We start from the raw sequence: 15,509 nt of genomic DNA, 5'->3' as shown, positions 1-15,509 counted from the left end.
TCTATTTCATCAATAATATTATTAATACTCTACATCACACTGGTGGATATAATCAGTGTAGTCATAATTTGATAACTGAGCACGCATCTTTAAATATCTACCTCATCAATAATTATTATTAATAATCTATGTCACATTGTTGGATATGATCTGTATATTCATAATTTGTTATAACGCATCTTTTAATATCTACCTAATCAATAATAATTATTAATACTTAATGTTGGATATGATCAGTGTGATTTTGTTAGATTTACTGTATACAAGAGATCGAGTCGATGGATTTTGAAAATGTGTTATTCTTTTGTTCCTAATTACCCTATTGATTTGTATCCGTTTGCTGTTTAAATTTATACTTTTAAGAACGCATCGTTTATGATGAACGTGTGCCGTTGTAAAAATAAAAATATTCCATATCTTTTTATGTTTGATATGTATTGTAGGGGCCATCATGAGACATGCTTTGGCTTCTATTGAGGGTCCCAGTTCTTCTTAACAGAATAAATGTGCAGTGAATGAATAATTTGATAAATGAGGACGTGTGTTTTAACATCGATCTATTCAGACCGTAATACTCTTCCAGAAATGATATGTTGCTATAATAGGCCTATGACAAATTTCCATTACATTAATAATTCAATTAAGATTTGAAATGTGTCAGAAATACTAAAGAAATCCAGTAATCTTATTGATTAATAATTATTTATACCATTTCTGATGAACGAACAGAAAACTAAACTTGCAGCCAATCAAAAAGCTGCTGTACTGTATAAGTAGGGAATTTTAAGTAGGAGTTGTTTTAAATGTCATTGGTCTCGGCTAATCAGTTATTGCCATTTGACTATGATAGGCATCTTTATTACCAAACAATATTAAAATGTAATGATTTCCTTCACTTTTTACAACCTAGTTTGTGTTTTAAAATGTCAATTTTGGATAAATTTACAGATTTTACTATTTAAACTGCGTAAACTTAATGCTAACTTTAAAAAAACACCCACAAACATCATCCAAACAACTTAATATTGATTATACCACTACAAGAACTATAAAAGAGGACAATTTATGAAATAATTTCATTGAAATAGCTCTAGGTTTGAATTTTTAGGGTAAAAGATGTCAATTTTGGATAAATTTACAGATTTTGCCATGTAAACTGTGCAAACTTTAAAAAAACACCCCACAAACATCATCCAAACCACTTAATATTGAGTATACCACTACTAGAACTATAAAAGAGGACAATTTATGAAATAATTTTATTGAAATAGCTCTAGGTTTGAATTTTTAGGGTAAAAAATGTCAATTTTGGATAAATTTACAGATTTTACCATGTAAACTGCGTAAACTTAATGCAAACTTTAAAAAAAAACCCACAAACATCATCCAAACAACTTAATATTGATTATACCACTACTAGAACTATAAAAGAGGACAATTTATGAAATAATTTTATTGAAATAGCTCTGGTTTGAATTTTTAGGGTAAAAAATGTCAATTTTGGATAAATTTACAGATTTTGCCATGTAAACTGCGTAAACTTAATGCTAACTTAACAAAAACACCCCACAAACATCATTCAAACAACTTAATATTGATTATATCACTACTAGAACTGTAAAAGAAGAGAATTTTTGAAATCAATTTATTGAAATAGCTCTAAGTTTGACTTTTTAGGGTGAAAAATGTCAATTTTGGATAAATTTACAGATTTTACCATGTAAACTGCGTAAACTTAATGCTAACTTAACAAAAACACCCCACAAACATCATCCAAACAACTTAATATTGATTATACCACTACTAGAACTATAAAAGAGGACAATTTATGAAATCAATTTATTGAAATAGCTCTAAGTTTGACTTTTTAGGGTGAAAAATGTCAATTTTGGATAAATTTACAGATTTTACCATTTAAACAGCGTAAACTTAATGCAAACTTTAAAAAAAACACCCACAAACATCATCCAAACCACTTAATATTGATTATACCACTACAAGAACTATAAAAGAGGACAATTTATGAAATAATTTTATTGAAATAGCTCTAGGTTTGAATTTTTAGGGTAAAAGATGTCAATTTTGGATAAATTTACAGATTTTGCCATGTAAACTGTGCAAACTTTAAAAAAACACCCCACAAACATCATCCAAACCACTTAATATTGAGTATACCACTACTAGAACTATAAAAGAGGACAATTTATGAAATAATTTTATTGAAATAGCTCTAGGTTTGAATTTTTAGGGTAAAAAATGTCAATTTTGGATAAATTTACAGATTTTACCATGTAAACTGCGTAAACTTAATGCAAACTTTTAAAAAACACCTACAAACATCATCCAAACAACTTAATATTGATTATACCACTACTAGAACTATAAAAGAGGACAATTTATGAAATAACTTTATTGAAATAGCTCTGGTTTGAATTTTTAGGGTAAAAAATGTCAATTTTGGATAAATTTACAGATTTTGCCATGTAAACTGCGTAAACTTAATGCTAACTTAACAAAAACACCCCACAAACATCATTCAAACAACTTAATATTGATTATATCACTACTAGAACTGTAAAAAAAGAGAATTTTTGAAATCAATTTATTGAAATAGCTCTGAAGTTTGACTTTTTAGGGTGAAAAATGTCAATTTTGGATAAATTGACAGATTTTACCATGTAAACTGTGCAAACTTAAAAAAAAACACCCCACAAACATCATCCAAACAACTTAATATTGATTATACCACTACTAGAACTATAAAAGAGGACAATTTATGAAATCATTTTATTAAAATAGTTCTAGGTATAAATTGACACATTTTACCATGTCAACTGTGCAAACTTTTAAAAAACACCCCACAAACATCATCCAAACCACTTAATATTGATTATATCATTATTAGAACTATAAAAGAGGACAATTTATGAAATAATTTTATTGAAATGGCTCTAAGATTTTTTTAGGAGTGAAAAATGTCAATTTTGGATAATTGACAGATTTTACCATGTAAACTGCGTAAACTTAATTAAAAAATACCCCACAAACATCATTCAAACAATTGAATACTGATTATACCACTACTAGAACTATAAAAGAAGACAATTTATGAAATCATTTTATTAAAATAGTTCTAGGTTTGACATTTTTGGGGTGATTATGAAATAATTTTATTGAAATAGCTCTAGGAATAAATTGACACATTTTACCATGTAAACTGTGCAAACTTTTAAAAAACACCCCACAAACATCATCCAAACCACTTTGATTATATCATTATTAGAACCATAAAAAGAGGACAATTTATGAAATAATTTTATTGAAATGGCTCTAAGATTTTTTTAGGAGTGAAAAATGTCAATTTTGGATAATTGACAGATTTTACCATCTAAACTGCGTAAACTTAATTAAAAAATACCTCACAAACATCATTCAAACAATTGAATACTGATTATACCATTACTAGAAATATAAAAGAAGACAATTTATAAAATCATTTTATTATTAAATAGCTCTAGGTTTGACATTTTTGGGGTAAAAAACCACTTAATATTGATTATCACTAAAACTATAAAAGAAGACAACTTATGAAATGATTTTATTGAAATAGGTCAAAGTTTGACCTTTTGGATAAATTGAACTTTACAATGCAAAAAAGGCCATCTGCAATCATCCTTCAAACCACTTATTATATATTAAGACAATATTAATATTTGAAGCAGATATAAAATGATGCATGCTCAGTTATCAAATGACTAGGCCTACACTGATCATATTTGATATTGGTATATAGACAATTAATATTAATTATTGTTGAGGTAGTTCAAACTATGATTACACTGATCATATCCAAAATTGTGATATAGAATATTATTAATAGTTATGGAAAAGATAGATATTAAAAAACTAAACAGATCATATCCAACAGTTTGATATAGATTATTAATATTAATTAATGATGATGCAGATATTAAAAGATTTTTGCTCAGTTATCAATTTATGACTACACTGATCATATCCAACTATGTGATATAGATTATTAATAATAATTATTGATGAAATAGATATTGAAAGATGCATGCTCAGTTATCAAATTATGACTACACTAATCATATCCAACATTGTGATATAGATTATTAATAATAATTATTGATGAGGTAGATATTAAAAGATGCATGCTCAGTTATCAAACTATGACTACACTGATCATATCCAACATTGTGATATAGGATATTATTAATAGTTATTGATAAGGTAGATATTAAAAAACCAAACAGATCATATCCAACAGTGTAATATAGATTATTAATATTAATTATTAATGAGGTAGATATTCTTCTTTTTTATTGTATCAAACAAAAACAATTTCAATACAAAAGGTAGCCAAGGTATAGCCGAAGCTAATCAAGCTTGGTACCTTTTATCTTAAACTAACTTAAGCTACGAAATTAACAAATGAATAACAGAACTTAAAAGAAAATAAAAATTTGATAACGTCAAAAACCAAACAAAAAATGTTGAATAATAAATAAATAACATAACATAAAGTGCTGTATGTACTATGCTGTAATAAACAAAACCATATCAGTTCAATAGATAATATCTGATGAATTCACAATATATAAAACATTGTAAATTATAGATTATTCTTTTATATACTTAAATAAAAGTAATTCTAAAGATGTATGCTCAGTTATCAAATTATGACTACAATGATCATATCCAACATTGTGATATAAATTATTAATAATAATTATTGATGAAATAGATATTGAAAGATGCGTGCTCAGTTATCAAATTATGACTACACTGATCATATCCAACATTGTGATATAGGATATTATTAATAGTCATTGATAAGGTAGATATTAAAAGATGTATGCTCAGTTATCATATTATGACTACACTGATCATATTGAACAATGCAATATAGATTATTAATATTAATTATTGATGAGGTAGATATTAAAAGATGCATGCTCAGTTATCAAATTCTGACTACACTGATCATATCCAACAATGTGATATAGATTATTAATAATAATTATTGAAAGGTAGATATTAAAAGACGCGTGCTCAGTTATCAAATTATGACTACACTGATCATGTCGAACAATGTGATATAGATTATTAATATTAATTATTGATGAGGTAGATATTAAAAGATGCGTGCTCAGTTATCAAATTCTGACTACACTGATCATTATCGAACAATGTGATATAAGATATTAATAATAATTATTGATGAGGTAGATATTAAAAGATGCGTGCTCAGTTATCAAATTCTGACTACACTGATCATATCCAACGTGATATAATATATTATTAATAGTTATTGATAAGGTATATATTAAAAAACTAAACAGATCATATCCAACAATGTGATATAGGTTATTAATATTAATTAATGATGATGTAGATATTAAAAGATTATTGCTCAGTTATCAAATTATGACTACACTGATCATAACCAACAATGTGATATAGATTATTAATAATAATTATTGATGAAATAGATATTGAAAGATGGGTGCTCAGTTATAAAATTATGACTACACTGATCATATCCAACATTGTGATATAGGATATTATTAATAGTTATTGATAAGGTATATTAAAAGATGCGTGCTGTTATTAAATTATGACTACACTGATCATATCGAACAATGTGATATAGATTATTAATATTAATTATTGATGAGGTAGATATTAAAAGATGCGTGCTCAGTTATCAAATTATGACTACAATGATCATATCCAACAATGTGATATAAATTATTAATAATAATTATTGATGAAGGAAATAGATATTGAAAGATGTGTGCTCAGTTATCAAATTATGACTACACTAATCATATCCAACATTGTGATATAGGATATTATTAATAGTCATTGATAAGGTATATATTAAAAGATGCGTGCTCAGTTATCAAATTCTGACTACACTGATCATATCGAACAATGTGATATATTATGATATTAATATTAATTATTGATGAGGTAGATATTAAAAGATGCGTGCTCAGTTATCAAATTATGACTAACACTGATCATATCCTACATTGTGATATAGGACATTATTAATAGTTATTGATAAGGTAGTTATTAAAAGATGTGTGCTCAGTTATCAAATTTTGACTACAAAGATCATATCCAACATTGTGATGTAGATTTATATTAATATTAATTATTGATGATGTAGATATTATAAGATGCATGCTAAGTTATCAAATTGTTACTACACGGATCATATTTGATATTGTGATTGATGATATATTCATATAAAGAGTGTACAATACTCACAGTATTTTTTAATCCATCCACATGAAGAAGAGACACAAGAAGAGTTGTTTGAAATTGTGAAGCCTCACAACCTTACTAATTGTGATGACATTTAATATAATATTACAGCCATACACAAACAGTAAGGTAGTTAGGGTCACTACAATCTATTAAAATAATTAACATTAATTTAACTGGAAACATTGTTAATTATCAGTTTGAGTTTGACTTTTGTCTCTTTTGTTGTAGAATTGAATCTCTGTTTATCCATTGCTTTCAACCTGAAAATAAACAGGCCTAATACCTTGGCATTAGCAATGAAATCAACTTACACACTGATGAATCTTAATACTCCTACCTACCTATCTAATATTTTATATAGATAGGCTGTCTATGACCCCCCAGCCTATCCCTAGCTAGGCCTATGCCTCTCTAGACCATTCTGCTGGCTAGCTACAGTAGCAAGGCCCTAGGCCTAGTTCTATAATTAATAGCACAGGTCTCATATAGATAGGCCTAGCTAGAGTGTTTAGACTGAGCCTGGTTATATGCCTATTTATTTAACTAGGACTAGGCAGGCCTAATCAGCCTAAACTAAGGCCTAATAAACTAGTCTAGGCCCTAACTAGAATACATAGAGCTAGCTAGTTAGGCAGCCTAGGCCTAGCTACTTATTAGCTAGTAAGTAGGCCTAGCTAGCTAGCCTACCAGTTCCCTAGTAGGGCCTAACCAGGTGGGCCTACTAGCCTAGCCTACTACTCTAGCTAGGCTAGATCTTTCTATTTCTAGTAGGCCTAGGCCTAGCTAGACAAGGCTAGCCATAGTAGGCCTAGTAGTACTAGGCCTACCTAGTTTTTAGGCCTAAACTATTAGCTAGAGTAGAGAGATGCTAGCCTAACTAGGCCTAGGCCCTAGCTAGCTAGCTAGGCCTAGACTAGGCTAGCCTATAGGCTATAGGCCTGCCCTCCACTACCCTACTAGACCTAATCTGCCCTTTTTGGAGGCTAAAATATTGTCTGAAATAAGCTATGACCTACAAATATAGCTTAACTATCTGTTTAAGGGTGACACTGATGATGGGTAATCAATAAAATATGCTTCTAAATCTACCTTTTTGGCTTGCAATCATAATATCCAGTCTAGCCTAGGCCTAGGCCTGCACGGATCAGGTAGCGAAACGAACGAAGTGAGAGCAGAGAGCTGAGGAGGAGGAGGCCTCCTCCTCGGCCTAGGTTTCAGGCAGAAAAGAACATCTTGAGTTTCTGTAATTATATATCTATTTATAGTTATTTTAAAATATATCCCTAACATTTAAAAAATTATATATATTACTGACAATTAATTCTAAGAATGATACTCTATCTAATGATAAAATCAATTAAATGTATTTTCCGTACGAAATTAATTATATACGAGGATGGCATAAGTGATAGTTCTCTGTTATCAAAAAACAACTACATACTATACCTGCTATCTATACTATAGTCAACTGTCAGTGTCATCCTATTGTTGAGTACAGTATACAGTACAGTATGTAAGTAGCCCATTCCTTAGAGCTGTAAACCAGTATAGGGCCTACTACTAGGCCTAGCCTAGTACAGCTACAACAGTACAGGGACTAGCTAGCCTAGCTAGTCTACTAGTAGGCCAAGAGGCATAGGCCTATTATATAGGCGCCGCCTAGGCCTAACTAGGCAAACCGCATAAACTAGCTAATAAATGCCTAGGCCTACATCACGCAGCTTAAGTGTCAGTGTTTACTGTACCTGTCATCAATTTAAAAAAGGATTTATTTGTTTATACATTTTATAAGGGTCAGACGTGAGCCTACTGTAGTGCCGCTACACAGTGCTTAAGCGGAGCGCGTCGTTCTAAACACCTGGACGCGCTCCGCCGTGCGTATCTTGGAACGTCAAGTACGTTTGGGACACTTGAGAAGTCGACGACGGAAACTAAACCTATATTATTACTACTCACTCATTATTATCATACAAAGACTATTATAATGGTGAGTATTTTACGTTGTAGTCTTTTATCGTAGTTAAGGAACTAAACCAAGAGACTAGCAATCTCTTTATTGGCGACGAGGATTAAAATTAAACGCGATATTTTTCTGGCGAAATATGACGCCGAAAATACGCGAATCTGGACGTGCGTTGTTTATTTATTTACATTCAATGTATCGGCCCTCGCCAATTCATCACCGTCTCGAGGATAAGAACGTGAATGTTTCTTATAAGTTCATGTTCTCTCCGAGAGTTGGGGATGAATAGTAGATTAGGATTTATTATTTTTATTTTTTATATTTAATATTCGACGAATGAACGATTGGCCTATACTAGATGAAACTGTAGTATAAGAATATTATTATTCATGCTCGTGACATGAATTTCATGCTCGTGACATGAATGTTCACGCTCGTGACGTGAATGGGTTTTGTATGTTAACCCGCTGGACTCGTGATTCCAGAACGAAACGACATGGCCCGTGTTTCATGTCCGATTTCGGAAAATATACGATTAGGTTAGGCTAGGAAGTATTAGTTATCATATTAGTGGGCCAGTTGTTTACGTCGTTCCTTCACTGGAAGTCGGCAGTGTTGGAAGAATTTATTTATTTATTTTATTAGTTTATCAGGAACCGCAAAAATAAATAAAAACTTTGCCTTTTTTGAAAAAAAAAAAAAATAAATTTTTTTTCATTAGAGGGAAGATGGTTGAGAATGTATTTAAGGTATACTGGTCAATTGTATTAGGGTAGGCCTAGGCCTAGATCCTCCGAGTCTTGGGCGATAGTTTTTCGATATTGTTTCAGATCTCATCCAGGTCTTATTCCATTCGAACAAACTGCCGCGCAGTTCTTGGGCATCATACGATTGGCTAGGCTACAGCAACCAATCAGATCATTGCATTTGCATACTCGCTACCTGAGAGGGTCGTGCAGCGCGAGCTGTGCATTATCCAGGGAATGAAAATGCAAGCGATGATGACGCGGTTACGTGCGTACTCTGATTGGTTGAGCAATGAAAGAATTCTATGTACTAATAGTTTCTGATTGGCTATTTACTTTACGGAAACATCCTATTTTTAGAATACTATTTTTAGGATGTGTGGATGTGAGTTTTAGTTATACGCACGCCGGTACGCTGGCGAATGCTCAGAATTCTATTATTACGCGATTATTTACTGTTGGTTTGTAGTTGTTTTAGGTATCAATGAAGTGGACGTTTATTATGATTATGTCTTGTATGTCTTTTCCTTTAATAAATTATTTTTCTGTGTGGTGTCAATTATTATTTATATTTTCGTATCATATAAAAAAAAAAAAACAGTTGTATTGTATGTTACTATCTTTCTAAATAATTTGTCTACTTTACTCATTGGTTGCCTGAAATTAATTATGATTCTGATAGTAAAATTAATTAATTCGAGACTCAGTATTTTGAACGAGTACCCTTGTTCATTTGCAGATGTCTACTGAAAGAAACCAAGAAGAGGCGAAGTTCAAAATAAACTTTGCCCAGCACGAAAATGATTTCCCAATTGGATTTTCCTCTCGGGCTATACAAAATGTTTTCGAATATCGAGAGACCGAAGGAAATATCCGTTGTTGGGAAGAGTTGTTGCAAGCGATCGGAGACGCAACATTAGTTGCGGATCTAGACAGCTATGGCATCAGCTACGTGCTAAATTCGGTGTTTGTTCATAACGAAAAAAGCACTGACTCTGTTAAAAAGAGTAATGCGCCGACATCGGCGAAAATCATAAATGGCAGTGCTGACGAGGTCTTTGAAGGGCCAGATCTTGAGGTTAATCCTAATAATCAGGTGACTTCAAAGAATGCGTCAGTTAGTTTTAACGGGGAGGAGGAGCAGTCAATTCGAGCTACTCCTAACGTTAATTCTGTGTCAAACGTAACCACGGATAGGCGGTTTGATTCCTATTCTAACTACGGTACTCCTAACGGGGATATTCGTAATCGCGACTCTCATTATCCAGACGATGGTATGCGTTTCGATGAACGAGCTGGCGGCGAGTCCAATAGGTTTGCGCCTATGGAACGCGGTCCGTGAAGGTATGGCGAACTCCGGGAAGTAAGGAGTCGGACTTTGCGTGCCGAGACGTCCGTCTCGTTGGTACGGCGACCAGTGCTGTTCCACCTAGTGCTGGGGCGGTACCAAAAGTTAAATCTCAGGGAAAGGCCGACAAACGGTCGAAAGACAACAAACGACCTCATCCTGAAGGCGGTCAGAGGGAATCGGGTAAGCGGTCACGTCGGGCATTCCTGTGTCCAGTGGCAGGATGTGGCCGGGTGCCCGAAAACCCAAAACAACACCTGGCGCACCACATACCGCCATTCATGACGGAAACATCGCCGGAGGTATCGTCGACCACCTCATCTCGGCGCTGGAGTTTCATCCAGGAGTTAGTGAAACTCGTTCCGGAGTGCGGCGGGAGTGTCACCAAGGCGGTAGCACTTTTCAACGCCGAGGGGAGAATCCAGCCTGGATTCTTCTTCACCAAATCTCTAAGGAAGATGATGGAGTCGATGGGCGAGGCGGCGGGGCTCGAGATGCCCGAGTCGAACACTCTATCGCCGTTAGTGTCACCGCTGGGTCTGCTCCACACTCGGTGTCTCCTTTTCCTGGTGGCGAGAGCCACTAGGGATAATAAGGGGGCATTTGTGGAGCTGTGCCAGAGGTATGGTAGGCCTACCTCGGCGGAGCCCAGACGCCGTCGATTTCCCAAGCCAGCTGGACCACTACGTCAACGGACCGGACCATCATCACGTCAAGTACGTTTGGGACACTTGAGAAGTCGACGACGGAAACTAAACCTATATTATTACTACTCACTCATTATTATCATACAAAGACTATTATAATGGTGAGTATTTTACGTTGTAGTCTTTTATCGTAGTTAAGGAATATAATATAATAGTCTTTGTATGATAATAATGAGTGAGTAGTAATAATATAGGTTTAGTTTCCGTCGTCGACTTCTCAAGTGTCCCAAACGTACTTGACGTTCCAAGATACGCACGGCGGAGCGCGTCCAGGTGTTTAGAACGACGCGCTCCGCTTAAGCACTGTGTAGCGGCACTACATTAGACGTGAGCCTACTTATGAGGCCTACTTAAAGCCTAAATCCAAGATTTGCTATTCATGATATAGTTAGTAATAACACATTTGGAGTTGATAACAGCAGTAGGGCTGGTGTTAGGCTAGCCAAACCTGCAGGGTATGGCCTAGCCTAGTAGTAGTAGCCCAGCTAGTTGTAAGCTAGCCCTACTAGACCTGGGTAAAACAATCAATATTTTACTACTGAAATAACAAAATGCGATATTCTATTCTTCTTCTTGTAATGTAGAATAATCTTTTAAAATATATCTAAACTAGAGGGTACTCCGAGAGTACAAACCTCCGCCTACTGTAAAATTCCCCTACATAAAATTCCCTCCGAAAATGTTTTTTTTTTAACTTTTTTTTTATTAGTTCTAAAGTGTAAATAGGCTAACTGCACACTACAAAGTTGTGGATGAGAGTTTGGTGTAATGGTTATGTATCCAGCCTCTCACAGTTAAGGTCCCTGGTTCAAATCCCGCTGAGAGTTTTTTTTATTTTTATATATTTTTTTTTTCGTCCGAGCTTTTGGGGCATAGATCATTGTGTCCAAATTTGGTGGGAATCGGATAAAAACTGTGGCCTTCAGGCTGTTCACAGACACACACACACACACACCCACACACGCGCACCCACGCACCCAAACATACAGGGGTGAAAACATAACCTCCTTGGCGGAGGTAACAAAATATGAGCTTCACCACTAGTACTGTGTAGTAGGATAGTTAATTCAGTACTGTATCTGTATTGATGAATTTAATTATTAATAATAATTTGTTTTGTTTCAGATAACTACTGTAAAAATAAAACCATGGCATCGCTTTCAACAACTGATATAGATAATTTAACCAAATCCCTACTATCAAATGACAATTTTTTAACAATCATTCAGAATGTAACTCCAAATGCTCAACCTCAAGCACATAGAAATACTACAAGAAGACCACACCAAGATCTAAATAGTGAAATGAATAGTTTATTTACCACACCATCAACAAGATCAAGAAATACCACCAGAAGAAGAACACAAGATAATTCAAGGTCTCGTTCATGCTCTAATTCTAGGCAAAACCAAAATTACTTCTACTTAAAAGAAGTCATTTTATTGGATACATCACAAAGCGATCAAATACCCAGGGCAAATTACTATGGAAAACTAGATGAAAAAGGTTAGTTATTTATTATGATTATTATCCTAATCTACTATGTATTTCAGTTTTTTTATTCAATACTAATAAAAACAAGGCCAACAGCCATAAGTCGCGTGCTAAAACGCATAGTGATACCGGACCAACAGACAGACCGACCGACCGACATAGTGAACTATAGAGTCGCGTACACGCGACTAAAAATATTGTTTCTTACCAATTTTTGTTTCAGAAACTTTTTTGGCACATTCACTTAAAAAAATGTATTTATAGTCTAAACATTTAAGTAATGAACTTTTTTAAACAAAATTCCTCAATTCATGAATAAATATATAAAAAGTATAGAACAGTGTCTTGACTAAAAAATAAATTGATTTTTTTTTTCAATCTTTTGAAAGTTGATAAACATTTTCAAGGTTCAACATGGCCTATTTTTGTTTTTGTCTACATGAGAAATCATATTTACTGATTATGTATCATGAAATTTACTTTTAACACTACAGGTCATGTTTATCATCATGTTGAACTAGAACAATGCATGACAGCAAAAGAAGTTTACAAAAAATTGGAAAATATGTTTTCAGATATATTGGAAATTGAAAGTGATCCAAATAAGTAAGTTCTTTTGATTTATTTAAATTTAAAATAAAGTACTGTAACTGTAGTGAAAACTAAAATGTTAAATTTAGTTTACAAGCAATGTTTGATTTGCAAAAAAATATTTTGAATAAGTTTTTGCTCAGCAAAGTGGGATTCTGATTGGTTACAAGCATGACTGATTCATAGAAACAATATTCCAGCTTCCTTTTCATCTTCAAAAGATTAAACAAAATGCCTTGCAAAATCTTAACTTTGAGCTTTCAATATAATGTGATAGTACCAACATAAGAAGTTTGTTAACCTGTGTGCAATGATATGATGTACAGTTAAGATCAGAATAATTTTTGATTGGTCATTACAATATACACACCAGTACATATTCTGAATGTTTTTAATAAATAACTATAATAATAAATGAACTGTAGCTTGATATTTAGGTGCTGAGCGTTTTAAGTCAGAAAAAAAAGAATGCCTTGTGTACAGCTTTCACCTCCCTTCAGTAAATAACATAACATTTTGTCATCTACATTTTATAAATTATATCTTCTAGGTTTGAGTTTATGATTGGAATGGGTTCACGATTAACTAAACTACGTTTAACTGATGATCAAGAAAGGAATGCACAGCTTTTGCATCGTTTATATTGAAACAAGAGGGTGTACTTGTTGCCTTCCCGAGATATTGTTAGTACAACTAACAGTAACATTAGTGACTATTTATTACCTCTTAGTCCTACATCTGATGCAAAAGAAAGTGATACTGAAGCATAAGAGATGGCCTTCAGTATACAGAACTTATGCCATTCATTGAAAGATGCAATGAAATGTGTTCTATTTTCCTAATGAAACATGTGGATATGACACCTGAGTTGATGGTAGACACAGGAGAGTGGGATACTCTGGAGAATGTTCATAAAGAGAAAGAGTGGTTACGGGAAGCAATTAATGAGATGTCATGCCAAGAATTAACATGTATGCTAAAATTTTGTACCAGCTTTACACAGTTCTTTTCTCAAACCAAAAATGTTGTTGATAGTTGATCTTATTCAATTGTTATGTTTCTTTGAATGCTTGAGCATTCAGACTTTAGACAGTTTAGTTTTTATTGTAGCAATGATAGCTTTAAAATGTTAGTAATTAAGTGCTAACATGTTTAATACAATAATGACATTCAGTTTTGTTATTGTTAATATGTTTTTATTGTTTTAATCAAGCTTAATTCAAAGTCTTAATTCCAATTTAAAAAAAAATATTTTGCAATTAGTGGCTACATTTTTTTTTTACAATTTTTGTTTAATATTATTGTTGGGAAACACAATCATAAAGTTATTTTTATCACATACAGTGGTAGTTATATTTTGAACACCAGTTTTAACATAGTTACATGAATGTTTTAATGATGGAGGGTTTTATTCTTAAATCACATTTAAATAATTATATAATATTGAGAGTTTTTTCCCCTAAAAATCATATTATGAATTGCTCATTTATGTCAGACTTCAATACTTGATTTGTATGTATAGAAATTGATTTTCTACTACATCTTAAATGTATAAAGATAATTTCATGTTAAATATCTTCAATGCTTGTTACTTTCATTCATTTAATACCATGTACCACATTTTTTTTTTCTTGTACTTTTATACTTGAAATTCATATAAACTATACTTTGGTAATGTTTGGGTTACTTATAAACCAAAGGATTCATTTCTATTTAAAAAAAAAAATTTGGTTTAGAATAAAAGAACAGCCTCTATAATAAGCTATTTCTTTGCACTTATGGGTATGTTAAATAATTCCACAGAAATTTTACTTAACACGCTTCTGATTTTATAACGTATTTATAGTATGGTACCTTCATGGAGTTTTGCATACTTTTTAAAGTTTGTGATTGTATTTGAAACAACTAAACACTGCATTAAAAGTATTTTTGAGTCTGTCTTATTTTGTTGTTTGTTTGAACTTATTGAAAGTATACCGCTGCAAAAACAATGTCACAAAGGTCAATTTTGGAAGTTGATGCGACAAATAATATTATTAGTATACTAAACGAATCATGTACGTGTGTAATTATATTTTTAGGTGATCATTTAGAATAAAATGATTATCTATTATTATTGTATGAAATCTTTATTGTTATTTTTTTTCTTTTTATTGTTTCTGTACACTATTTTGTGTAACAATTATCTCAAAAAGTTCACTCATCTGTGACGTAATTTATACCCAATTTTGTGAAATCACATTATCGATCATATCTCTATATTACTTGTAATCACATGTCAATAAAATTCACTATACATAAACTGCATGTCAAGGGTAAAAAGAATAGCAAATAAAATAAAAATTAATAGTGAAATC

The 15,509-nt window shown here is 32.4% G+C and overlaps 2 protein-coding genes across 4 annotated transcripts in view; both read left to right on the top strand.

The window, feature by feature from the left end:
* LOC140044561 (uncharacterized) overlaps positions 1 to 15,509 on the top strand; it is a 63,551-nt gene that overhangs the window by 18,316 nt on the left and 29,726 nt on the right. The gene's annotated exons all lie outside the window — the stretch shown is intronic.
* Positions 7,771 to 14,551, top strand: LOC140043374 (uncharacterized). Of its 3 annotated transcripts, none has more exons than XM_072087876.1 (4): positions 7,771 to 7,816; positions 12,193 to 12,573; positions 13,056 to 13,167; positions 13,703 to 14,551. In XM_072087876.1, the coding sequence occupies exons 2-4, from the start codon at positions 12,216 to 12,218 to the stop codon at positions 13,797 to 13,799; spliced, it is 567 nt and encodes a 188-aa protein (XP_071943977.1). In that variant the 5' UTR covers positions 7,771 to 7,816; positions 12,193 to 12,215; the 3' UTR covers positions 13,800 to 14,551. The 3 variants fall into 3 exon arrangements, with proteins under 3 accessions (XP_071943977.1, XP_071943978.1, XP_071943976.1); XM_072087877.1 differs by lacking the exon at positions 7,771 to 7,816 and adding an exon at positions 11,107 to 11,168; XM_072087875.1 differs by lacking the exon at positions 7,771 to 7,816 and having other exon boundaries at positions 11,608 to 12,573.

This window comes from Antedon mediterranea, chromosome 3, assembly GCF_964355755.1.
Source record: "Antedon mediterranea chromosome 3, ecAntMedi1.1, whole genome shotgun sequence".
In the NCBI taxonomy this organism is placed as follows: Eukaryota; Metazoa; Echinodermata; class Crinoidea; order Comatulida; family Antedonidae; genus Antedon; species Antedon mediterranea.
Note: the sequence above shows the minus strand (reverse complement) of the source record. Positions and strands in the feature narration are given on the sequence as shown.

Excerpts from the sequence above, each read along its gene's own strand:
- LOC140043374 (XM_072087876.1), top strand. The coding sequence starts at position 12,216 with ATGGCATCGCTTTCAACAACTGATATAGATAATTTAACCAAATCCCTA. Across the intron at positions 12,574-13,055 it reads TGGAAAACTAGATGAAAAAG|GTCATGTTTATCATCATGTT; the intron begins GTTAGTTATTTA and ends TTAACACTACAG. Across the intron at positions 13,168-13,702 it reads ATTGAAAGTGATCCAAATAA|GTTTGAGTTTATGATTGGAA; the intron begins GTAAGTTCTTTT and ends TATATCTTCTAG.